This window comes from Aethalodelphis obliquidens, unplaced genomic scaffold (assembly GCF_003676395.1).
Source record: "Aethalodelphis obliquidens isolate GAN/ISIS:26980383/991018 unplaced genomic scaffold, ASM367639v1 scaffold3, whole genome shotgun sequence".
Classification (NCBI taxonomy): domain Eukaryota; kingdom Metazoa; phylum Chordata; class Mammalia; order Artiodactyla; family Delphinidae; genus Aethalodelphis; species Aethalodelphis obliquidens.
The window spans coordinates 68049913-68077534 of NW_020837947.1; the positions used below are offsets into that span (position 1 = coordinate 68049913).

The following is a 27622-nucleotide window of genomic DNA, read 5'->3' on the forward strand; positions in this document are numbered from 1 at the left end:
TATTGCGGGGTTTTAGTTTAGTGAGTTTAAAAGAGGTAAATTAAACAAGAGAGGATGACAGAAAGAGCAATTAAAATGTGAACAGTACAAATGAGAGACAAAGAGGAAGAAAACAAGGATACACAGTGGTAGAATGTGAGCCCCGTGCAGGCAGGGATTGCTACCTGCTTTGTTCACTGTGCCCAGAATCATGCCTGGTGCACAGCAAGCGGCTCAGTAAGTGTCTGCTGAATGAATTAAGGAATCGGCACACACACACACACAGAAACACACCTTCAGATCCATTTTGTGGCCTTTCAGACTACTGCAATTTAAACCTGTTAAATTATTTTACAGTTCTGAGCCTAAGTTACCACCTATGTTATCTGTGCTAAGCTCCTTCCATTTTAGATAAGGAAATACTGTAGTTCCAATTATTTATCTAAATGTAGTCTTGCTCTCTCAGATTTTTCCAGTCTAATTCATCAGTTTAACTCCTTGTCCTGTTTTCATTTATTCTTTGTGGATTTCCTTAGTTTCCATTTTCAGATGTGAACCCCTTTCAGATAACCTGTAAAGGCCCTCATTCTGACCCTGTCTCTTGCCTGGACTTGGGGGACCATTCTACAGCAAAACGTAACTTTTTTTTATTAACTACACTTTTAAATGTCATGAATTCTTAAAATGCCAACCCTGCTTACCTGAGAATTTGGAATAAGGGTTTCAAACTGTTGATGAAGTTCCAGTAGCTGAATCAATTCTGCATTTTTTTTGGCTTTTTCTCTAATTTTATCAATGTAATTTTCAGGATTTTCTGCAAATGAATATGCAGCATCTCTGGTATTGAAAGTGTAATACTTTTCTTTATATTTCAAAATTCCAATTGCTGGATTTCCTGAAAATTAAGAAAAGGAATTGAATTCGATATGAAATACTGAGACTTCCCTGGTGGCGCAGTGGATAAGACTCTGTGCTCCCAATGCAGGGGGCCTGGGTTTGGTCCCTGGTTGGGGAACTAGATCCCGCATGCATGCCACAACTAAGAGTTTGCATGCCAAAACTAAGGAGCCCTGGAGCCGCAACTAAGGAGCCCACCTGCCGCAACTAAGACCTGGTGCAACCAAATAAATAAATAAATAAATATATTGTTAAAAAAAGATATGAAATACTGATTCTATGTTTATAATACATTCATAGAACCATTCCCTATACACTCTATTTTTAACATATCACTTATGTCTTTATTAGCTAAAATGTTACAACTAGCAATTTTAAGTTATATTTTGTTAAATTATATTTTACATAAAATTCAAATGAAATTTATTTTATACATTTTTAATTATTTTATTTTATTTTTTGGCCACACCATGCAGCATGCAGGATCTTACTTCCCCGACCAGGGATCAAACCTGTGCCCCCTGCACTGGGAGCATGGAATCTTAACCACTGGACCACCAGGAAATCCCATATTTTTAAATTTTAAATTATGATTTTGTCTAAAAATATTTCACTATCCAGATATAAGTTGTTTAAAAATCTTTTATGAGAAGCCACTTAATCATCTAGCAGGTTTTTCAAATCTCCTTAAACTAAACTAACTACTAGAAGCACAGTTTTTAAAATAATTCTGTAAGAACTATAAAAATGAAACATCTGTTCCAAAATTTACATTTGCATGTTAGAAAGTATTTCCCACTATGAAAAGATACTACATAAAATATGGGTTATAAGTATCCACAGTTTGTGGGAATTATATAGGAAACAGTAACACTATCTTATTTATTTATTCTTTCACTTATTCAACGAATATTTACTGACCCTGTTCTTGGCACTGAGGATACAGAGAAAAGAAATGAATCAATATACCATAGCCCAGAGAGTGATCAGTGCTACAGAAAACAAGTAAGCAAAGCAGGTTAAACACATAGTAAAAGGAAGAAGGGCGAGATTGACATTTTAAGTTGGGTGATCAGAGAAGGCTGAATAAGATGAGGGAGCAAGATATGTAGCTGTGGGGGAATAGAGCTGTCCAAGTAGAGGGAATAGCAAGTGCAAAAGATTCGAGGTGAAAATGAGCTCGGAATGTTCGAGAACAGCAAGAAGGCCAGTGGGGCTAGAGCAGCGCACAGGGGAACAGAGAGGTGAGCAGTAAAGTCAGTGATGTCATCTGAAAAGGACCCTGCCTGGTAAGCCCCAGCATTACCCGGGGACTCAAGCCCTGTGGCCTGCAGTTCTGAGGAAGGAGGGACTCTCATGGGATTCCTCCGAGGCAGTGCAGGTGGCTGGTGCCCAGGAAATATTGTAGCACGTAGAAATAAAGTCTCCAGACTAGCTGATTCTGAGAGGATTCTAAACGCAAAGCCCCTCAAGCCCTTCTACTTTTTTTCTCTTTCTCCCCCGTTCTTAGAATCATAGTTGGTAGGAGCTGGAAGGGACCAAACAGACCTCCTAGTTGGTCCTTCTTTTCCTGACGTGGAAGCTGAGGTCCACAAAAGACAAGAGATTTGCTGAAAGTTACTCTGTTTACTAATGGAACAACGGGGACTAGAACCCAGGCTCTCCCAGGACTTCCCTGGTGGTCCAGCAGTTCAGACTCCGCACTCCCAGTGCAGGGCGCCCGGGCATCCCTGGCCAGGGAACTAGATCCTACATGTGTGCTGCAACTAAGAGTTCGCATGCGCAACTAAGAAGTCCACATGCCACAACGAAAAAAAAAAGATTCCGCATGCCGCAACTAAGACCCAGCACAGCCAAAAATAAACAATAAATAAATATTAAAAAAGAAAAATAAACCAGGCTCTCCCAATCTTGGCCCATAGCTTTTCCAACCACATCATGCTACCTCTGTGTCACCCCACATCCATGTTTCTGTGTTTGTGTCTCTCATGACTCCCTTCCCTTCTTATTTGTGGAGGCAGAGAGAGAGAGATTTGGGGTGGGGGGGAGCGAAGGGAAGGAAAAAAAAGAGAAGGGGAGAAAGAAATCATCTCCATTCTATTGCTTTTTACTTCTTCACAACTCTTGATTGTTTTCTCCTGTCAGTGACCCTCACAGGACCTCAGAATACTATTCTCTCAGTTCTCCCAAGGTAAACCTTTTATTACTCGCATAATGAAAAAATCTCTACCATAAAAAAAAAAATGAGTCAATGTGTATGTTCTCTAGCCTGTATACACACAATCCCAATAATTCTTTGTAATAATTCTATTACCAATTCACATGGTACTTTTTGGATAATAATTTATTTCATCTCAATTTCTGATTTACTCTTTAGAGAAGTTCTAGTAATATATACATCATAAAAAATTGTACTTGATAAAATACTGGCCATGTCCTTATACAGAAATCCTGATCTATGTTAACGGAATATAACCATAAAGTGACAAAGAATATTGTTTTTTTTTTTTTTTTTTTTTTTTTACCAGGTTGAGGAATTTCCCCATCTACTCCTAGTTTGTTCATGGCTTTTACCATGAATAATTGTTAAGAATATTGTTTAATAAACATATCAGTCAAATTGTTGCGCTTTCAAGTAATCACTTTGGAAGATGATCTATTTTAGGAATGCCACATAACACTTCTGAAATCCTTCATCGACATATGAGTCATCCCCCTTTTATGATGCTGTAGCATCCATATTTCATTATATACACATTCCATCACTTATCGCTTGTATTGTAATTTCTTGTTTATGTCAGTCTATCGGGTTATGCTGCGAGCACTTCAAAGATAAATATTGCATTTAGGTCATCTTTGTAGCTCCTTTCCTAGTTCACCATTAGAGTCCATAAAATTTTACAAAGTGAGTGAGTGAGTGACAATGAGGACACATCATTTAAAGAAAAAATTGGAGAAGGGAGGACAGTATTATTTCCAATGATATACCTGGAAGAAGAAGACCATCTGTTGTAGCAAATGTGTAAGCACAAAATCCTCGATACTGAATCAACAATTTATCAAAATTGGCTGTTGTTTCTGGGAAAAGCCATTCTAGTTTTCTGAAATCCACCAGATTTACTCTCTCTTCTAAAATGAAAAGGAGCACAAGAAAAAACATATTCAGTGGGAAGAGTAAACCACCCAGGAAACGAGCAGAAGAGACCGGCTACTATGTGACTAAAACAGAGATGAATTAACTTCGTTCAAGACAGTGTAGCTCTTAATAATAGGCGAGGTGGCCAAATACTTTGAATATGATGCTTATATACTAGGACTGTCAGTTCTTTAAACAACTGAGAATGTTCTGAGCAGAAAGAGTCAAGGAAACATCTCTTAGTAACTTAGTAATTTTGGTAACAGAGGATATACTTTTCTATTCTTCACACTTCTAAAAAGTCTTCCTAGTTTTGCCGATTTTTTTTACGCAAATAAAAACGCGAATTAATAAAACATTGATCCCCGAGGTTCTTACTTTTGCAGTGCTACCTACACTTCTGTTTCTGGCTCTGTATCCAAACAGCAGATGCTACAAGTGACCCCGTGGCTACAGCTGGAAGTAAATGCATACTTTGGAGAAAACAGACCTTCTTCACTCTTTTTTCCTGATATGCCTGAACGCCTCAAACGGTGATGAGATGTGGTGAGGATAGCTAGTGGGAAGCAGCCACATAGCACAGGGAGATCAGCTCGGGGCTTTGTGACCGCCTGGAGGGGTGGGATAGGGAGGGTGGGAGGGAGGGAGACGCAAGAGGGAAGAGATATGGGAACATATGTATAACTGATTCACTTTGTTATAAAGCAGAAACAAACACACCATTGTAAAGCAATTGTACTCCAATAAAGATGTAAAAAAAAAAAAAAAAGAACATTGGGTCTCCCAATTCCCTGGAGCAGTAACTTGATAAACTGTGTTCTAGTGAATAAAAACGTTTGACTTATAGTAGGAAATGGCACGTCTTGCCAATATAGTTGAGTTTAATACCTACTGCTGTAGTGACTTTAATTTTTCAGTTTCATTTAGTATTTGCACAGATATGCTGTTTTAACAAAATGAAAAAAGTAGGAAAAACTAACTGGAAGGATGTTTTTGAGTCTCTCTGATTTCATTTTCAGATTTTATGTATTCTAATAATTTAAGAATGCAAATTACCACTACATTTTTTTTTCACATCTTTATTGGGGTATAATTGCTTTACTAAGTTGTGTTTGTTTCTGCTGTACAACAAATTGAATCAGCTATATGTATACATATATCCCCATATCCTCTCCCTCTTGCATCTCCCTCCCACCTTCCCTATCCCACCCCTCTAGGTGGTCACAAAGCACCGAGCTGATCTCCCTGTGCTATGCAGCTGCTTCCCACTAGCTATCTATTTTACATTTGGTAGTGTATATATGTCCATGCCATTCTCTCACTTCGTCCCAGCTTCCCCCTCCCCCTCCCCCCATCCCCATGTCCTCAAGTCCGTTCTCTACATCTGCGTCTTTATTCCTGCCCTGCCACTAGGTTATTTTTTGCCTTTACACAACCAGAATGTGAAAAGGAAATTTGAAGAGTCAATGATCTAATTTCACTTTCAGGATAAACTTTCTTTTTAGGCAACAATTCAAATCCCAGACTCTATTTTGATATTTCTCATGAATTTTGAGTTGTCTTTAATAAGACAGCAGGGACTAAACAAGTAAAAGGAAGTTTATTGATAAAAACAGCCTTTCTATAAGAATCAATGCATCTCTTAAAGGCCCTAAAATAAGCTCAATTTTATAGGGATAACATTTATTGATTTATAAATTTCAACCTGAATCTGGGGTACATACATGGCAAATAGCATTCCAAAGACATGGAGCTTTGTTTGCAACAAATATAGCAAGGATTAATATCCTTTTCTACTACAAACCGATAATAAAACCACTAAGACTACAATAGAAACCTATAAGCACAGGAAATCATTGTTAACCAAAACACTAACAATAACACTAGGAATGGTTATTGCTGGATAGCAAACTCTTCAGTTTATATATTTTCTGTTTTCCATATTCTCTATAATGAACATTAGCAGTCTTACAATCAAGAAAGATATTCAAAACTTTATCAGAAAGATACACCTGAAAATTTTAAAACAAAAGAGTGAGTTTATTCTAGAGGTAATTTTAAGAGGAAGAGGAAATAATGCATGATTTCTGTTACCCATGTGCTCTTTCATTCTACACGCATCAGTTTTCACAGTCACTCCATCAAGAAGAGCTTGCATCACTTTCTCAGGAAAGAACAGTTCATGAGTCCCCAGAAATGGCTCAAGATGAGTAGATAAATTACTGAGGATGCTAATCAAAACAGCTTCATCCTGAAAGCTAGTCCACAGATTGGAAAGGGCAATGAAGATGGGCTGAGGAAGAGACAAAAACTTTCAAAATGTCACTGTTTAATAAAATTACAAATCACTCTACTCTTAAAAATAAGTACAAATTTTTGTTTGTAAAGAGATTAATTCTCCCGTAAGACAAGTAAAAGTCTCATGAAATTAGATGACAGAATCTCAGTAGAAATTGGACTCATAAATTATGAGAAAATAAACTTGTATATCAAAGCATTTTATTTTGGTATGATTGCCAGTAATAGTTTACTCAAAAAAGCCAAATACACATGATCACCTAAAAAACATTCATGGACGCTTCACCTCAAAAGGTCTAGGGGAAAACAGCTTCTTTTTTTAAAAAAAGCTAAATATGACTCATTATAATTAGATTTATCTGGCTCAGTTACAATTCAAAAGAACTTGGAAAGTCTAGGGATACATCTTGGGCCATTTCTTTTTTTTTTTTTTTTTTTGGGCCATTTCTTGTGAGCTTATAAGTTAAAGATTTTGTGTCAGTGACATAAAGTATTTTTTATTCATATTAAAGGTCACTGACTTACACAAGAAATAAAAAATTAATCAGGCCCTGGCCCTACTTATAAGTGAAACAACTTAGCCTTTTGTTTCCAGGCTTTTAAAGTCAAATGTTGGGAATGATTACAGAAAATGATCAGAGACTCAAAATGCTCTATAAAATACTGCACGTACATCTTGTACTTCTTTGGGGCTCCCAGATTTGCCCATAGGGTGGTACAGATAATCAGACAGTCAGAATAAGTGCAGGCCTGGTAAACAAAGTGATTTTATCTGTCTTTTCAGAAAGGTCACAAGTTACATCACCTCTGTGCTGAAGGCAATTTCTTAACCAGCTACTGTAAAAACATTTTCAACACTGCACTGTGGATTATTTTTGCTGCCACAGATAATACTGTTATTATGGTTATTATAATATATATCTGCACTCCGCTGAGTAGCAATGGCCTACCAAGGGAATCCAACTTATAACATCCTGGTTATATGATTATTACTACAAAATAACCAAAAACAACAGGATCACCTCATATAAAGCTAATATTATATTTTTAGTAATTAAATAAAATTAAAATTACTTCTGATCCAACTTTATAGGACTTAAAAGTACATTCACTTTTAAACAAGGTCAAAGTGGATAACAAATGCTTACAAAGACTTGTGATGTTGGGACAGCCGTCTTTGATTTTACAGTAAATTGTAATTGTTCCAGTTGGGCTCCTAACTGCTTTATCATCATTTCCACTTCTTGAGCACAAGTAATTATATCCGACTGTGAAGACAACATAATTGGCATTCATTATTTTTATAATTTTACTACAAACATTATGTATGTTTTAAGCCCTACCTGCTCCCCACATCTCCTGAAAGTAAGCTCAGTAAGAGCAAGGATTCTGCTCTCCATGGTATCCCCAACACGAAGAACAGAACTGGCACGTGGATGGCACTCCAGAAACATTTGTTGAATGGATGAATCTTTTGAAATACAATGGCTATAATTTTTCTCAAATGTATACAGGTATTCTTCGATATTCAGTATAATTGCATTCCCGAGCAGTGGATCCTCTAACACAGTTTTCTAGAACTGTTATTTTCCCATTCCTCAAAGATAAAATTCATGAGGTATTCCTTTGAAAACTACTTTGATACCCAGATTTTTAAAAATTGCTTTCAAGAATGCAGAAAATGTTAAAAATCACAGCATTGAAAGAAAAACAATATATTTCTCATACAACCATAGCAATCTGAAAATAAGGTGCTAAATGCTGAATCTGAAATAATTACTAACATTTATTCTTATTATGTGCTAAGCACCATATTAAATACTTGTTAAGTACAAAAAGAGGTAAGTACAAATAAGAAAACCAAGGTACAGAAAGGTAAGTAAATTGCCCAAGAATACACAGCTAATGAGGGGCAGAATCATGGTTCTACACCAGATCGTCTGAGCCCAGGGCTCTTATCCTAAGATGTGACCAGAAATGGCAGTGGTATGGGGTTATTAGCACAGTGTTAAAGAGTAACAATTACGTGAAGAGAAAAAAACTGCATTTGAATTCTCAGATATCTGTAACCTAACTATATGTTTTACTAGACTATTTTTAAATGACAAAAAATTATTACTTCATAAGAAATATCAGATATCATCATTGTATTTCAACTAATGAATTTTTTTATTCACAATGTAATGTGCATCCTGTTTCAATTTTACCCATACTACTCTAAGCATCTCCCCTCCTCTTGCCTCATTCTCCCATTATTTCTTTAAAATAAAATTTATAATAATAATTTACATATTGTTTATCCTATCTAATAAGTCCCTTCTCTGCCCCTCAGAGTTTTTCCCCTTGATTGCTAGTTTTCTTTTAGGAATCAAATATGAAAATGCAGTCCTTAAAGTCTTTAGATTTGTACACAATCAACAAGAAACAGAAATAATTCTGCATATGTTCTCCAAAGTAAAAGTTACATTCAATACATAACACTTCTTTCAAAACTATAAGTAAAGATACTCCAGACCTACTCCCCTAAGCTATGCTTGCAGGCTCCATTCACAGATTAGGCACACAGAACTTCTTGATTTTTCCTGATAGTGTCCTAGAACAATCCCTGTTTACATTTTACCAAAAAGAACTTTCCAACTAAAAATTCTACATGGACATTTTTCCAAAGAAGACATACAGAAGGCCAACACGTACACAAAAAATTGCTCAGCATCTCTAATCATCAGGAAAATGCAAATCAAAACCACAATGAGATATCACTTCGCATCTGACAGAATGGCTACTATCAAAATGACGAGAAATAACAGGCGTTGGCAAAGATGTGGGGATAAAAAGGGAACACACGTGCACTGTTGGTGGGAATGTAACTTTGGTGCTGCCACTATGGAAAAAGTAGGGAGGTTCCTCAAAAAATTAAAAACAGAACCACCACATCACCCAACAATTCCGTTTCTGGGCATGTGTCTGAAGGAAACAAAAACACTAACTCAAGAAGATATATGTGCCCCCATGTTCACTGCAGCATTATTTACAAGGAGTCCTGCCATTTGCAGCAACAACAGTGAAACTTGAAGGAATTTTACTAAGTGAAGTAAGTCAGACAAAGACAAATATCATATGATCTCACTTATATGTGGAACCTTTCTTAAAATTTTTATTTATTCTTTTTTTAAAGATTTATTATTTATTTATTTATTTATTTTTGGCTGCATCAGGTCTTAGTTGCGGCACGTGGGGTCTTCGCTGAGGCACGTGGGATCTTTTGTTGTGGCGTGCAGTCTTCTCTCTTCTAATTGTGGCGTGAGGGTTTTCTCTTCTCTAGTTGTGGCACGCGGGCTGGGAGGGTGGGCTCTGTAGTTGTGGTGTGCGGGCTCCAGGGCGTGGGGGCTCTGTCGTTTGTGGCACACGGGCTGTCTAGTCAAGGCGCACAGGCTCAGTAGTTGTGGCATGGGGGCCTCAGTTGCTCTGTGACATGTGGGATCTTAGTTCCCTGACCAGGGATCGAACCCGTGTCCCCTGCATTGCAAGGCGGATTCTTTACCACTGGACCACCAGGGAAGTCTCTGGAATCTTTTTTTTTAATTGAAGTACAGTTGATTTACAATGTTGTGTTAGTTTCTGATGTATAGCAAAGTGATTCAGTCATACATATAAAAGTTTTTCAGGTTCTTTTCCATTATAGGTTATTACAAGGTATTGAATATAATTCCCCGTGCTATACACAACAGGACCTTACTGCTATATGTGGAAACTTAAAAAAAACAAAACTGAGCTCATAGGGCTCCCCTGGTGGCGCAGTGGTTGAGAATCTGCCTGCCAATGCAGGGACATGGGTTTGAGCCCTGGTCTGGGAGGATCCCACATGCCGCGGAGCAACTAGGCCCGTGAGCCACAACTACTGAGCCTGCACGTCTGGAGCTTGTGCTCCACAACAAGAGAGGCCACGACAGTGAGAGGCCCGCGCACCGCGATGAAGAGTGGCCCCTGCTTGCCGCAACTAGAGAAAGCCCTTGCACAGAAACGAAGACCCAACACAGCCAAAAATAAAATAAATAAACAAAAATTTAAAAAATAATAACTGAGCTCATAGATACAGAGAACAGATTGGTAGTTGCCACAGGTAGGGGAGGGGGATGGGAGTGGGCAAAATGGGTGAAGGTGGTCAAAAGGTACAAACTTCCACTTATAAGACACATAAGCCGTGGGGATGTAATGTACAGCATGGTGACTATCACTGGTTAACAATACTGTATTGTACAACTGAAAGTTGGTAAGAGAGTAGATCTTAACAGTTCTCATCACAAGGGAAAAAAATGTAACGATATGTGGCGAAGAATTTAACTAGATTTATTGTGGCCATCATTTTGTAATATATACATATATGGAATCATTATGCTATACATCTGAAACTAATATAATTTTGCATGTCAACTGCATCTCAATAAAAAAGCTAGTTTCACTTAGCACTATCCTTGATGACACAGTAAAATGTATTAATTTGACTGAATTTTGACCTTTAAGTGCACAGCTTTTTAATAATCAGTGTGATCAAACAGCAAGTATATATAGAACACTTCTATTGCATATTAAAACACATAGTTCTCTTACATGACTGGATTGCAAGCTGAAATAGCCTTTTTTCCCCTCCAGTAGAACAGCATTTTTACTTGAAAGAACTGGCAGACAAACTATGGTTTTTGAGCCTTAGCTATTGGAAGATATTTTCTTGAGAGTGAATGAAATGAGTCTGTCACTTCAGGAAAACGATAGTTTTTGTTACCAATGATAAAATTCACATCTTGAAAAGCCTGTATCTGCCACCACGAACTTGACAGCATCCTAACACAAAGATATTTCTAATGAGATTGTTGGAGAAAAAAAATAAGAATAAAGTCGCTTCAACTTTCTTATCATAATGCAGTCCAAAAAATGCTTGGAGAAAGCATGTGAACCTAGCATTCTTCTTCCTCTCCCTCACTTTTTAATTTATAAGTTTTTCATACTTTCTTCCATGGACATTTTTCAACAAGTCTAAAACAAGCACAAATTCCACCTAACTGATATCTTACTTAAATTATCAGAAAAATCAAGAAGTCCTGTATAATCTATGCCATGAAAGGGCCCTGCAGACAGAGCTTGGGGGGAGGAAGTGTACGAAAGTCTTGACTTACATATTTTAAGAAATGTTGTGTGTCAGGCGACATTTACTTGCACGATAACAATAAGTGGTTTTCTCTCTGTGGTGACTGCCCTGCTCTTCAAAAGCCCACAGAGGATGGAATTCTGTTCTCTCAGCTAAGGCAGTCAACAAGACTGCAATCACCCCTTCCTTTTCTCTTCCAGAGTGTTTGATTTGTTCACTGCAGCAGATAAAGTCCTGATCAAAAAACAATAACTCACTATCTTACCCAAACTATAACTGGATTTTTCAAATGTCTACGTAAACTGAATGTAGCATTGGCAAAAGAAAAATTTTGCATCAAAATCAATGCTTCCAAAAAGCATATTGATATCTGTTCAAATAATGTGACTTTAAAAAAGAGTATTCATAGATTTCATACCCAGGAAAAGGTTTCAGCTAGACATAAACTGACGTATTTTATAACCTAGTGATAATACTGATTAAACTGTATCCATTCTGTAACAATTAACCTTAACTGTTAACTAAGGTAGATTGATGGGGGAGGTTGGATAGCTAAAAACTATCATATCCTTGTCAGCCATAAAAAAGAATGAAATTTTGCCATCTGTAACAGCATGGATGGACTTAGAAGGTATCATGCTTAGTGAAATAAGTCAGACAGAGAAAGACAAGTACTGTATGTTGCCACTTATACGCGGAATCTACAAAATAAAACAAAGTAGTGAATATTAAAAAAAGAAGCAGACTCACAGATATAGAGAAAAAATGAGTGGTTACCATTGGAAAGAGGGGAGGGGGGAAGGGCATGATAAGCGTAGGGGATTAAGAGGTACAAACTACTATGTATAAAATAAATAAACTACAAGGATATATTGTACAGCACAGGGAACGTAGACAATATTCTATAATAACTATAAATGAAGTATAATCTATAAAATTTTGAATGACTACGTCGTACACCTGAAACTAATACAACATTGTAAATCAAGTATATCTCAACAAAAACAACAACAACAAAAAGAAACACTGATTAACCAGCAAAAAAGTCAGAAGGTTAAGAAAACTCATCCTGACCCTGACTGAAAGGAGTATGAGACAGTCATAAAGAGTGTTAAGATCAGAATGTGAACTTTCTAATAACACGAGCAACAGAGGGCTTGGAAATGAGATATTGTTTAGAAAAATAAGAGGTCTTCAGCTTGTGCCCCTACTGAGATGAAATCAGAGCTGTTCTGCTAATGCCCCGATGATGATGATGGTAATAAACACTGTCATCATCATCATCATCATCATCTGTTTACTGAGCTCTCACTGTCTGCAAGCACTGTTCTACCTTATTTACCTAGTGGAGACTATCAATGACCCCTTTTTACAAACGTAGGAACTAAGGCACAGAGAGGTCAAGCAACTTGGTCAAGGACACAGATTTCGTAAGTGGCAAAGTCGGGATTAGAACCCACGCAGTCTGGCTGCAGGACCCACACTTATCACTTCTACACTCTAAACCGTCCCTCTAGCTCTGAGAGTAAGAACTCCAATGAGAATATAAGACTGTCAGTTAGTTGGCTGAATATGTTTCATGAGTGAAAGCTGTGAGAAAATGCTACATAATGAACAATGTCCTCTACAACATCCTTACAGCATGTGTGACAGTTTCCCAAAGTTCTTTCTTATAATATCCCTTCTGGACATAAATCACAAAAGTAAACGTGAGATTCTGCTCCTGTGGACCTGTATGCACTCAAGATAAACTGACCGTGAAATCCTCTTAGTATCTTACTAGTTACATAAGGCTGCTAGCCACAAGTCAGTGTTAGGGGAACATGTACCCTAAAGAATGATTTGGTTTCAAATGGTTGATTTAGAGTCCTCCCTTCTGAAGGCAATTAGATAGTAGGTCAGCTATGAGGACCACTCCTATTTTGTTGCAATGCAGTCATGTCTTCTGGATGTGATCTTTCTATTCTCTGTAGCGGAGGTAAGGAGAGAAGACAGATTGAGTGCAGCCAAAAGTGGTAGTGAGTCATTAAGACACAAGTGAAAATGAAGAGAGGGCAGAATACAGCTTGTTCTATCCCTCAAGACATTAGTATTCACTTGTACAAAAGACAGTTCCACTGATCCTGTGGTCTTATGGTGTTTGGAAAATAGAGGCTGTGTGAAGGTAAACAGTGACCAGGGGGATGGATGTGCTAATTAATTCAGTAGGAGAATACTTTCACAATATGTATGTATATCAGATCATCACACTGTACACTTTAAATATCCTACAACTTTGTCAATTATACCTCAACACAGCTAGGGGAAAAAAACAGAAACAAAACAGTAACTGGTGGAAACATAGCTTGCTGCCATGACATAGTTAACAAACTGTGTTCCCTGGAATCTTAGGGTGGCTTGGGGATGCTCCTTGGTGAAAAGGTCCTCCAATCCTTTCATCTAGATACTTGCTTTATACTTTTAGGATTTTGAATAAGGTTCCATCTGAAACGGCTCTGCTGCTTTAAAAAGAAGTTTAAAATCACTACTTCATATTTTCCAGCTCTCTGGGGATAGTGCTTGGCTTGTTCATTAGATCTAAAAACACCAGAAATAAAAATCTTTTCTACCAATTTTTACAATTAGAACAAATAATTACATAAAAGTTCTTTGAGTGCCAACAACCTGCCAAACTATATGTTAGACACTTGCTCTGAATGAAGGCAAACAATGCAGCATTGCTTATATATATACACATACCTGCTTAACTACGGCAACCATGCAACAATCATATTACCGAGGAACAAAGAGAATCAACTACCCAAAATCCATTCCTGCCAACACATCTTCATTAATATCAACATCCAACTTTCCCATTTCTATTTTAGTTCTTGATCCTACAGATGCGATATATACTGAGCAGTTATTAAGGTTGCCTTCTTTATCAACGACCTGTTTCTATCTTTTGTTTTCACCCCATAATATATAAAGAGGTGGCAATAAATAACAAGGTCCTACTGTATAGCACAGGAACTATATTCAATATCCTATGATACACCATAATAGAAAAGAATACAAAAGAAGAATGTGTGTGTTATGTGTATATATATATATATATATCTCAATCACTTTGCTGTACAGCAGAAATTAACACAATATTGTAAATCAACTCTACTTAAAAAAAAAATCTTTGTCTAACCAGTGGGTTTTTAAAAATTAAACTAAATATTTAATTCAAAGCAAAGAATATATATACAAAGAGGCTGAATTCTGTGGGAAAGACCAGCTCTTATGAGATTAACTCACCAAAATGATCTGAAGGAAGAACTCATATTGTCGCACGTTATATAGTGCTTCTTTTAACATATAGGGCTGAAGTTCTTGACTCAAGAGTGGGTTCTCTGCTACTTTCTCGAGGATGGCTGTGTAGCGGTATGCCTGGTCCTGGACCACCTCAAGTTGGGAATCAACATGCTGAGTGGTGGCTGGGATTGCTTCCTGTAGAATAGCTGGCACTGGTTTGAGAGGTATAATAAGAGGGACATGAGGCAATCTAAAAAGATTCAGAAGAAAAAGCCTAGAAAGGGGTCATATTTAAACATTAGGTTGAGTTAGTTATTTTCCTCAACCAAATTAACAATAAGGAGGCATATTCAAAAAACAAGAAGACATTACCAGAATAATAAGCAAAAGTTAAAGCAGATCAGCTTTTGCTACTAAAATATAGGAGATGCTAAAGAATAGACAGGCGTTGGTGTCATGTGCTGTATTAACTATGTGCCTCTAGAAAAGCCCCTGTATCTCTCCTTCTGTGTACCTTCTTTACTACTGGTAAAAAAGAAAATAGAAGTGTACCACTTAAGAAACTCACTGGGATACTGGGATACTGAAAAATAACAGAATTGTCTAGCAAGACAGGAAACTTTATGAGGAATGGGAATTGACTTTTTAGAACAGTTTTTAAATTGCAAAAAAAACTACCTTATTGTACTAGATCAGTGATCTGGTAAAAAGACATTAACACCTTCTCAGTGGGCCTACGTGTGTACCAAATGCATAAGGAAGTTACTTCTACTGGTAGGTCTTTGAGCAAATATTTCAATGAGTACTTTCAAACTTACAGATAATGAATGCATTAAGTATATAACAGCATAGTAGAGGCTCTTGAATTTACAGACTTGCAGATATCTCCTCTTGGACCATTTCATTCCATTAACCACATCAACAATGGTTTGCTTTTCAGGGTGATTTTTATTTTTTAAATCACTGAACTTTATTCCCTTTTGGTTATTTGACTTGGAGTAAAGAACACAAAGCCCCACTGACCTGGGGAGGCTGGCCTCCAGAAGGCCCTCTCAATCCTTTTACTGATTCATGCTCCCATACTAGCTTCATGGTACATAAAATTTAAGGTCTTGCCCCAATAAAATGAAAAATTGCTATACATTATGAACAGTAGCTGTACCTAAGGGATGGTCAAAACTGCAAACCTTAAATCTAAGAATGCCAGTGGTGTACTGTGAATTATTCTCCTCTGCTCCCATTAAATTTTAAACTTACCTAACCTATAGAATTAACTTAATGATATACCTACAGTCATCAATGCCTTCTCCTCCCTTTCCACAGTCTCGGTTAAATAAACGAATTCCAGTAACAATCATGGTGAGCTCTTTCAGCTGGCGTTCTCTGTCCTTCTTAGAAAGAGTTAGAAATGTCCCAAGCTCAGCCTGAGGAAAAACACTCTGTAGGGCAGCTAAAACAGACCACAATAAAGACCACAAAATGGTAAGTAAAGATATCAGAACGTAAAAAACAAGTTCCTTTCAGCAGAAAGTTAAGGGGCTTGTCTTTATAGAGTTACTTAGATGATTCTTTAAATGTCTGATACCTGCTTCCAGAATACATGGCAAAATTTAGCATTTATCAAGAAAGCTGAGCTACTGAAAATAATGCCATTGCCTCACGTCTATTTTCATAATTAAGCATCCATCAGTAATTTTTTGGCAATGGGCATTAAAACAAGCTTTCTAATTAGGGCTCTGAGTAGAAAAAAAATGATGTTTAAAATAATTATGGAAGAAAGCCGCAGGAAGATTAGAGATATTGCCTATTCCTTATCTTAAAGTACGAAAGTGGGCAAGTATTTCCTGAGGATAAAACAGTGCCATTTCCCATCATCCATCCTAGGTGACAGACTCAACGCCTTTCATCAGTAGGAAATCTCCTCTCCCAGCAGTCCCCGTTCCCCAATCAGCCTGGTTAATCATACTGCCAACGTTTCTGTAGTGAAACATTGTAATAGGCCCCTAGGTACCTACAGCTCTAAGAAGATTAACAATATTCACTTCCCAAAAGTGCTACTTGAGTTTTAGTGTTGATACACTGTGTAAAAACAATCTGGAGTAAATTTTAACCTCTTATTTGTGCTAATTTTTTTCATATAAAAGAAGAAAACTTCAATCTTCAATACTTATAATTCAACATATTTTATAAGATACTATGTTCATGGATGGAATGGAAATGGTGTATATTTTTTACCTGTTGCCTCTCTGACAATCTTGATGTCTGTTGGGGACCCCAGCCCAGAGCGCAGTAACACGTAGCTGACGATCTTGCGGTAGAGGCTTTCCAGTTCTTCTCGAACACATGCTCGACTATCTGTAATTTCTCTGCTAACAGAGCTTAATCTAGACTCTATGACCCGGTGATGTTCTTCGAGAAATTCCTCTAAAATTGGCAAAGGACAATGTTCCGTATATTGATACTTAGAATTCTTCTCACATAAGAAAATAGGACCAGGGGCTTCCCTGGTGGCGCAGTGGTTAAGAATCCGCCTGCTAATGCAGGGGACACAGGTTTGAACCCTGGTCCAGGAAGATCCCACATACGGCAGAGCAACTAAGCCCGTGCGCCACAACTACTGAGCCTGCACTCTAGAGCCCACGAGTCACAACTACTGAGCCCACATGCCACAGCTACTGAAGCCCATGCTCCACAACAAGAGAAGCCACGGCAATGAGAAGCCCACGCACCACAAGGAAGAGCAGCCCCCGCCCGCCGCAACTAGAGAAAGCCTGCATGCAGCAACGAAGACCCAACACAGCCAAAATAATAATAATAAATAAAAATTTTTAAAAAAGAAAATAGGACCAGAGGAAAAAATGGCTTGGTATGGCAATTCTACTGCATGAAAACAAGTATTTTCGTAAGATGTAGTAAGCAAAAATGAACAGTGGCCAGCAAGTAACCTCAAGACAAAAATCTAGTGGGAAAGATTTACTACCGCGATTTAAATGGCATGCTTTATCAAAACACGTAAGCCTTTAAACAGACAATCCAAACGTAATAGCAGATAGGGCTAAAACCTCCTACTTAAGCAGAAAGTACACAAGACAATTTATAATATATATTATAAACACATACAGTATAAATATTGTACTATCTATACTCTCTAGGTAAGTAGGTATAGTATACCGTATGTAAACACATCTAAAATAAATATCCGTATAGGTAGTATAAATATTCCTCTTCAATTATGTGTACTTCTATTTTAGTTCTAGATAAATTTCCTTTGAATATCATTACTGTAATATGATGTTGCATCAAGAATGGTATCCCTCTCCCTTCTTCCTGTAATACAGTGAGGTTTAGGCTTAATCGTGGAAGGAGCCGCAGTTCACCAGCACTATAATTCTTGCAACTAAGTCAATAAGACACCCTATAATAAGGGCAATAATTAACATATCAACCATGCCCAGTTCATAACTATAATCTTACCACAAAAACAACTCAAACTTTGAAAGTAAGAAAAATCTAAATTACATCATCAATTCCACTATTATTTATTGTTCTAAAATATTATTACTGATCAAAAAAGCAAGATATATGATTTTACACATGTAGCATAACTGAAAGGTTAATTCAGAGAGGGAAAAAAAGACAACAAAAATCACCAAATGGTTAATAATGATTGAATTACAGTGGGGCAGAGGCAATGTAATCTACAGAGAAATTTCATTTCCTTTTTTCTCTTCTTTCCAGTTTATTTTTATTTTTTATTTTTTTATTTTTTGCAGTACGCGGGCCTCTCACTGTTGTGGCCTCTCCCGTTGCGGAGCACAGGCTCCAGACGCACAAGCTCAGTGGCCATGGCTCACGGGCCCAGCTGCTCCGCAGTATGTGGGATCTTCCCAGACCGGGGCACGAACCCGTGTCCCCTGCATCGGCAGGCAGACTCTCAACCACTGTGCCACCAGGGAAGCCCTCCAGTTTATTTTTGATGTATGTAAGAAACTATTTACATAAGGAAATATGTTCTAAGCTTAAATTTCTCATCAGTCACTTCATTTTTGGGTAAGTTACATAATTTAGGTAAGCATTATACGATAATAATATAAACCAGGAAAAATAAAATCAGCAAATTAAAAAATTTTAACTTCAGTGAGCTGGTTGCTTTAACTTAAGTTATTATGTATTAGTGGTATAATAGTCAAAACACAATAGACTTGGAAACTTCTGACACTCACAAAGGCCACTGGTGTTCTTCTCATTTAGCATCTCCAACATTATTACATTCTTCAAAGTTGGAAAAAATTTCAAAAGATAAACGAAAAAGTTAAATTGTTCTTGGTCAACCAAATGAAGCCCTTGAGAAATGGAATATTGCCTGCCATCTCAGTAAACAAAGGATGTCACAGTCATCAGCACTTGCAGCCCCCCAGTGTGAGCTGGTGAGCCCTGAGGGAACTCTGGAAGGAAAGAATACCTGCCATCTAGCAGCCATCAGACTGCAGCCACTCCCCATGGTGAGCCCTGAGGAAACTCAGGATGTGAAAACACAGGATACTGGCTCCAGATAGCTGAGGTCCATATCAGTGAGCCCAGACTCTTGCATCTTCTCATACAAAGAAAAGCCCTAATTTCCTTAATTTGGGATATCAGTTCCCTTTAATTAACAATACTGTTTTGACATTAGACTAGCTTGAAGTCCTAAAATTTCCCGCTGAATAAAACATAACAATCAACTTTTAGGTTGTGAACATTTTTTAAGTCAACACCCTTATTACCTGAAATACAATATGAATCTTCTTTAAAAGGGTATCAAAATCGGTAGATATATGTTACCTCGACTTGTATAATTCATATCAAAATAGACTTGCATCTTAATGGTGTCCAGGGAAGGATTTTTACTGTCCAATAGCCGAGTCACACAAAGCTAAAAAAGAAAATCACATACATGCTTCCAGTTATATTTTCTGAAAAAATCAGAAGTGTTTTCCAAAGTTATGCTCAAAATCAAAGAGCAACATCAAAGTCATTATTTCTGATATTTATCTACCAATGACCATTTTTATTATGTTTTTTCTCATTGAGGACTTTACGCTTTATAGTTTACTTAACCAACAACATTTATTAAGTAATAAGCTACTCCCCCTGAGTTAACCAATATTACCATACCCAAGTGACTAATAGTCTAGTTGGAGGCAAGGAACTTGACCTTTTGCTTAGTCTCTGCAGCCTGAATGTGGGTGAATGTGCCATGATGCTTATGCTCCTGTCTACAGTTCTTCCTGAGTCCCTTTATTACTGTTTTGGTTTTGGTTTTGTTTATTGTTTGTTTGATTTATTTTTGGCTGTGTTTGGTCTTCGTTGCTGCACGCGGGCTTTCTCTAGTTGTGGCGAGCGGGGGCTACTCTTACTTTTCTGGTGATAAGGCTTCTCGTTGCAGTGGCTTCTCTTGTTGTGGAGCACGGGCTCTAGGTGTGTGGGCTTCAGTAGTTGTGGCACATGAGCTTCAGTAGTTGTGGCACATGGGCTCAGTAGTTGTGGCTCACGGGCTTTAGAGTGCAGGCTCAGTAGTTGTGGCGCATGGACTTATTTGCTCCGCGGCATGTGGGATCTTCCTGGACCAGGGCTCGAACCCGTGTCCCCTGCATTGGCAGGAGGGTTCTTAACCACTGCGCCACCAGGGAAGTCCCCTCATTACTGTTTATCTGAGCCTAACACTCTTTTTTGCTGATGATGGAGGTCATGTGCATTTTATAAAACGCTGCTGCGGCTACGCCCCCTGCTCACAGACTTTCTCTGGCTCTACCTTCTGTTTCAAAATTTCTTCCTCTGGTCCATCTTCTCCTGTTTTTCCCCAAACATAGATGGCTCATCCCTTCTCTGCTTTGCCTTTAGAATAGAGGATCACCTGAATTTTTCTTTTCTTCTCTCTTCTGCACCCCCCAAGCCCAGTCTTCCCCCATCTCACCTGTTAGACTTATATTATGTCTGCACCCAGCGGGCACATCAACACCAACCCTCAACCCAACTCCCAGGCCACCAACCCTCCTTTCCTGGGAGGAGGAAGAGGGGAAAGCAGGAGTGAGGACGGAACATTATCTTTAGGGGACCCATGCACCCAGACCCCTCCAGGTGGAGAAGTGGCGTTCCAAGCACAGACTTTACAAATGCACAGACTAGCTCATCAACATGATTTTTAATTGAGAAAAAAGAAAACAATCTTTATCACTTGAATTATTATATAAATTGACAGTTAATGTACCTGTCATATTAAAAGTATATTGAGCACAGGAAACTATATTCAATATCCTGGCATAAACCATAATGGAAAAGAATATAAAAAAGAATGTATATAAGTGTATAACTGAGTCACTTTGCTGTACAGCAGAAATTAACACAACATTGTAAATCAACTATACTTCAATAAAAAAATAAATTTAAAGAAAAAGTATATTGAGCTTGATTCTTTCCAACTTGGTTGAGTTGGAGGGAGAAAAAAAAACCAAAACTCTTCTTGAGCCATGAAAAGGAGAAAAACATTTTCTGCCCCTCCTTGATTCTCCTCCACGGCTGTCCAATCAAATTTCTGAATAACCATCAGTCATTTCCCCTATCGCTAAAAACAGGCCTTATACCACATTCTCAGATTCAGCACAGAAAGACCCAGCTCTCAGCTGCCTTAGAGAATCATGGAGTCTCTTCTGCACAGTTATTGTAACGACATATTCCCCAGATCCAAGCTTCCAAAGCTCTTCCTGACCCTCCAGCATCTGCAGACAGACCTGCACTCCACTATGTGAACTGCTGGCTGTGCGAGAAGATGGAGATGATGAAAATTTTCTCTGCCATTTGTCTGAGCTCAGAAAATATCACGTACAAGTCTGGGAAAGCTTGTTTCAAGTCTTTTGTGTGAAGGAGGGAATTAAAATCATTAAGCCCAGGAAGAAAAAGATAAATGTTGAAATTTTAGGAAATACATTGAGGAATATCTAGAAAATAAATATTTAAGCATCTAAACCCAGTGAGTCAAACTTAAAACATATGAAAAAATTAACAATGTCTAAAGTTCCTGCCCTCTTTAGTTCTTAAAATTGCTTTTCAGGCACACCTACTTGATTCTAACAATGAAATCTTTGCTCTGGGTTCAATTTTTCCCTTCGAATTGAAAAACACAAATTACATTGAATCAATAATTATATGAATCTTAATTTAGTACTATAATTTTACAGTATACGACAAGTCAGTTAATAATGTTCTCAATGTAACATTAGATTAATAACAAGATGTCTCTGAAATACTGTGGCAGACACTGCTACCTGCCAGTATCCATACCCCTCCTTCCTTACTAACAAAGCCCCAGTTTGGATTAAGGCAAAGACTTGGTCAGCTAAAAAAGCAAAGAAAAAACAAATCAATATCCCAGGCTCACTTGCAGTATCATTCTAGTCAATAAATGCAAACAGACGGGAGGGATTCTGGGAAAGCCTGTTATTTTCCGAAAAGAAAGTGACAGACCCAACTGCACACACATTTTGACCTTTGTCCTCTTACCTTATGCCTGCCTAGAGGTGGGAGAGCTATCTTGTGACCCTGGGGTGAAAACACATGCATGATGGTGACCCAGGAAGTCAGGAAAAATAGCCTATGTACCTCTAGACTTCGTTTTATGAGAAAAAATAAAACTCTCATTTGTCTGCACCACGATTTGGTGGGGTTTTCTTTCACAGAGCTGAAGGCAATATTGACCAACACAAATACTACATTTAGAATTGCAAGTAATAATTCAAATTTTGAGAACTGCTGGATAATCACCTTTACAAGTTTCTGCACGTCGCCTTTCAAGAGAGTTCTATCCGTGTTAAAGCCATTACTTGGGTCCAGGACAACAGCTTTCACCTGAGAGTAGGAAAGAGTCCATTCAATTTATTTCATGTTACTACAAAATTAGTTTAACAATTTTCCATTTTTTAGATAAATTCCTCTTGACTACCCAGCAGTTGATTATTCAGCTGATTTTCTTATAACCATTAGAGGCTGAAGAAAGGGAGCAATAAGCATCAAATCTGAACATGGTGTTAGAAAAAGGACATGGAGAAACAGGTTGAAAGCAATGGCTAGATTTTACATTGGGAAACTGAATATATTTATCGTATTTTTTATTGTGTATTGTTAAAACAAAAGCAAGAGTAGAGAGACTGAGGCAGGAGACAGATGGGCTCCAGGCTAAGCATTTACCTCTAGCCTCCTGCTTACATTTCATAGGGCAGCAAAAAGTGGGCTTCAGGCCAGGCACTTACAGCTAGTCTCCTGTTTGCATTTCCTGAGACAGGAGTTAGATGGGCTCCAGATTAGACATTTAAAATCAGTCTCCTATTTACTCTCTGAAATGTATGCTACCACAGGGACAGGGTAAATAGCCAAGTTTTGTCTCTTGGGGATGCCTTAAGATAACAGTCATGGTGAGAACAAAGAGGGGCACAAACTTGTTTGAGTAAAGGATCAAGGGATCTCCGCTTCCCTCCCACCCCACCCTTGGGGCAAGGGAGTTACTAGGCGTGCGCAGAAAGTCTCCTTGGAGGGGTCAAAAGTCAGGGGACAGGGCTTCCCTGGTGGTGTAGTGGTTGAGAGTTCGCCTGCCGATGCAGGGGATGAGGGTTCGTGCCCCGGTCCGGGAAGATCCCACATGCCGTGGAGCAGCTGGGCCCGTGAGCCATGGCCGCTGGGCCTGCGCGTCCGGAGCCTGTGCTCCGCAATGGGAGAGGCCACTAGCAGTGAGAGGCCCGCGTACCGCAAAAAAAAAAAAAAAAAAAAAAAAAAAAAGTCAGGGGACAATGCCAGGCCACAATGAGTCTTGCTTCTCCCAGATGCCTTTGCATCGAGATCTATCTTGGCTGAGAGGTGCATGTGCACCTAGGGAGAGGGTCCTGAAACAAATTAGCCAGGGGGTAAAAAACAAGACAATTGCCAGAAGGAAGGCAAAGACCTGGAAGAACTGACCTACATAAATGATTTAACTGCCCGTTTACCGAACTCCTCCTCATTAAGGAGGAGGCCCACACCCTTTCTCTCCAGATGTGCATCTCTGCCTACCTTCTTTTTTTCTTTTTTAATAAATTTATTTAGTTATTTGTTTATTTTTGGCTGCACTGGGTCTTTGTTGCTGTGCACAGGCTTTTCTCTAGTTGCAGCGAGCGGGGGCTACTCTTCATTGTGGTGTGTGGGCTTCTCATTGTGTTGGCTTCTCTTGTTGCAGGGCACAGGCTCTAAGCACACGGGCTCCACTAGTTGCGGCACATGGGCTCAGTAGTTGTGGCACACGGGCTTAGCTGCTCCGCAGCATGTGGGATCTTCTGGCACCAGGGCTCAAACCCGTGTCCCCTGCATTGGCAGGCAGATTCTTAACCACTGAGCCACCAGGGAAGTCCCTGCCTAGCTTCTGTCTTAACTAAACAAACTGTTTCTCTGTGTGCTCCCCCACTTGTTGTTGTGCTATGTCTCTAATAATAAACTTTCTACCTGTTTTTACAGTTTTTGCCTCCGTGAGAAATGCGTTTTCCACTGGGGGCAAGAGCCAGGGAAAAATAGCTTCTAGCCTCTAGCCCTTGCTGGTCTGGTGGCTAGGATTCCTGGTTTTCATCCAGGCTACCCAGGTTCAACTCCTGGGCAGGGAATTAAGATCTGGCTTCACGCCATCGCTCACTGCTGCCTCTCCGAGATGAGGCAATCAGTAATTTTTACAACAGTGAACAAAAATACATCTTAAAAAAACTCCCACATAGGAAAACATTATTGATGTTTCTAAAACTTATCAAGATCTTCCAAATCAGTCTCCTAAATCGAGAACTAACATGCTTTATAGACTTAAAAAAATATATTTTTGGCTAACTTGTCCAACGGTCTCAGTATGTTTTCAACGGAATAACAGTTAGGAAAACACCACAGAATTTTAAGAGGAAAATGGGCACCGCTTAAACACATTTTTTAATAAAGCAGTAATTCACAAAAATATTCATTCTTACCATAAAAGCAACCAGAGTTTCAGAAACAATCTCTCCATGGGCTGCACATTCTTGTCCTATTTCTCGAATGATATTCTTTATAACACTTTCAGCCTGAGTGGGAGGCATTCTGGCTAAATAAAAAGATTTTTTTTAATTGCATTTATATACTATTTTTTCCTCTCTAGATTTCACCACTAACATATTTGTAAAGTCATATTATTTATTAACTTATTAGTATTTACGAGTATCTAGGCCCCTCCTGTTTTCATCACTTTGTTTCATATTTATAAAAATGACAGTGAGAGCAACTGGAATGCTTCAAATGATTGAAACATTCCCTCTTTATTTAAATGATGGTGGTTACCAAAAGTACATTTATAGCATGATATTTTTAAATTTAAAAAAAGGTTAAGGGCTTCCTTGGTGGCGCAGTGGTTGAGAGTCCGCCTGCCGATGCAGGGGACACGGGTTCGTGCCCCGGTCCGGGAGGATCCCACATGCCGCGCAGCGGCTGGGCCCATGAGCCATGGCCGCTGAGCCTGTGTGTCCGGAGCCTGTGCTCCGCCACGGGAGAGGCCACAGCAGTGAGAGGCCCACATACCGCAAAAAAAAAAAAAAAAAAAAGGCTAAACACTATTGGGGGCAGGGTGGAGTAGAATTAATGAGAATCCCCACTCCCATTTGTGTAGGCGGCCGAGTACAGCTTGAAAGAGGAAATGCTTATTCCACCACATTCACTAAATGACCTTTCATAATTATAATGACTCTTGGAAAACAATTCTTGCTTGGATCGTCTAAATTCTCTTCCTAGCACATCCAAGTTGGCATTTAGACTCTTGATTAAAAACATAAAACCAAAAATATTACAGGAGTTATGCATCACGGAAAAAAAATGAACTCCTGGTTATTAATTCCATTTACTATAAACCAGGAAAAGGTGGCGGGTTTTAATGGCTATCAGGTTTTCTGATTCGTACCAGTAACTGAGCACAGGGGAAATAAGCATGTAGAGAATAAAAAAGGCAATCCCAGGTAGATAAAGCTAACTTTCAGCGTTATTAGGGTTCAGGTAGGGTCAACAACACGTCATCTTGTCCAACAGAACCGGAGTGCCCGGTTTCCATCGTGACCCGACCATTTTCTAGCTGAGACCTCGGGCATCTGCTTCACCTCTCTTTGAAGCGGTTTCTCATCTGAAAAATATAGATTCGACTACTACCCTCTCCCCGGAGTTGTCGCGAGGACTGAATTCTATACATTTAGTGGTTAAAATAGTGCGTGGCAGAAGGTAAGCGCTTAAAACAGCAGCTCCTAACGAGCCCGTGCTCAAACGTTAGCCTTGCGTGTGCGCGTGCGCGAGCGCCCTCGGGCGCCGGGCCCGGGCCGCCCAGGACTCCCCTCAGTACCCGCCCGTGCTTGACTCTGGGAAGCCCAAACCCCCAAGTTCAGGCCGTCGGGGCTGTGCAAGGGGCCCCGAGCAGCGGTGAGCGGGCTCAGGCGCCATCGCCTTACGGGTTAGAAGCCTGACCTGCGGACCTGGGTGCCTCCGGCCGGAAGTGACCGCTGTTTCCGTTCAGCCGCGGCGCCCAGAAAGGAGTCCTTACAGTTCAGCCTCAACCAGGCTAGACGGGATGCTCCAGCGGCCCAGGCTCTGTCCACGGCCCCACGCTCGCTTCCTCGCGGGGTACACCTCGGGCTCAAGGGCGCGGAGCCTCGAATGGGCTGACCTTGGCCGGAATGGAGAGCTGGAGCCGCGTCTACCCGATTCTTCCCCGGGGTCTTTGCGGGGGCCTTCTGGGCAACTGGGCTCTCTAGGAAGCAGCGTTATAACCATGGAAACCGAACGCTAGGGCCCGAAGGGGGCGGGACCAGGATGTGGGTAGGGCCAAGGTGGGGAGGCGTGGCTGAGTCCAAGCTTGAGGGTCTTTCCCGGGAGGATGGACGAGAATAACTTTATAAAACAAAGACAAACAAATACAGAGATACCCAGGGACTTCCCTGTGGTGCAATGGTTAAGAATCCGCCTTCCAACGCAGGGGACACGGGTTCGATCCCTGGTCGGGGAAGATCCCACATGCCACGGAGCAACTAAGCCTGTGTGCCACAACTACTGAGCCTGCACTCTAGAGCCCATGTGCCACAACTACTGAGCCCGTGAGGCACAACTACTGAAGCCCGTGTGCGCCTAGAGCCCATGCTCCGCAACAAGAGAAGCCACCGCAATGAGAAGCCCACGCACAGCAATGAAGAGTAGCCCCCGCTCCCCGCAACTAGGGAAAGCCCGTGCGCAGCAATGAAGACCCAACACAGCCAAAAAAAACTACAGAGAGACCCAAATCCCAGGCAGAAGGCGGCAGGTTCACTACACCTCAGTGGGTTAAGGGTGTCAAACACAAGATCTCTTAAACAAGAGTATTAATTAACTTGGTAGCATGGAAACCTATGCAGCCTTTAAAAAAAGGGGATACAGTGGGGGAGGCAAGCAGATGCCAGTTCCTAGAGATGGGAAAATGGAAGGGTTGTATTCTTGAGAAATGCAGTGCATATAAAAGTATTGTTGCTGGAAATAATCAATAAACAATCCATAACAGGAACAGAAAAGAGTTTTAACTGAGGCCTACAGCCCTGGACACAGCCTTTCAGATAACTCTGAGGAATTGCTCCTGAAAAGCATGGTTTTCAACAGTTTTATATTTTGTCAGAACAAAGAATATCAAACAAGTCAGGGATGCATTCCTTCAAGGTTTCAAAAAAACAGATTAGCATGTACACAGCCAGTCAGTATGGCCTTGGCACCAGGAAGGAAGTCTTATCATTGAAGGAGTACCAGCATTGGCTGCCAAGGAAAGAGCTCTAATTTTAACACAGGGTCAATGCACTTTTCTTTAATGATTAAAGCAG

The 27622-nt window shown here is 39.6% G+C and overlaps 1 protein-coding gene across 7 annotated transcripts in view; it reads right to left on the reverse strand.

The window, feature by feature from the left end:
• Positions 1–27622, reverse strand: part of CFAP206 (cilia and flagella associated protein 206) — a 67457-nt gene that overhangs the window by 6097 nt on the left and 33738 nt on the right. For 3 of the 7 annotated variants that reach the window (XM_027090949.1, XM_027090978.1, XM_027090954.1), the window contains 10 exons: positions 24740–24852; positions 22533–22616; positions 19557–19647; positions 16971–17159; positions 16027–16185; positions 14739–14947; positions 7459–7578; positions 6107–6305; positions 3865–4005; positions 681–874 (listed from right to left, as the gene is read on the reverse strand). In XM_027090949.1, the coding sequence (XP_026946750.1) occupies positions 681–874; positions 3865–4005; positions 6107–6305; positions 7459–7578; positions 14739–14947; positions 16027–16185; positions 16971–17159; positions 19557–19647; positions 22533–22616; positions 24740–24847 (1494 nt within the window). In that variant the 5' untranslated portion in view covers positions 24848–24852. Of the gene's footprint in view, positions 1–680; positions 875–3864; positions 4006–6106; positions 6306–7458; positions 7579–14738; positions 14948–16026; positions 16186–16970; positions 17160–19556; positions 19648–21832; positions 21876–22532; positions 22617–24739; positions 24853–26257; positions 26748–27622 lie in introns of those variants that run through there. The other 4 variants (XM_027090971.1, XM_027090997.1, XM_027090987.1 and 1 more) reach the window with 4 other exon arrangements.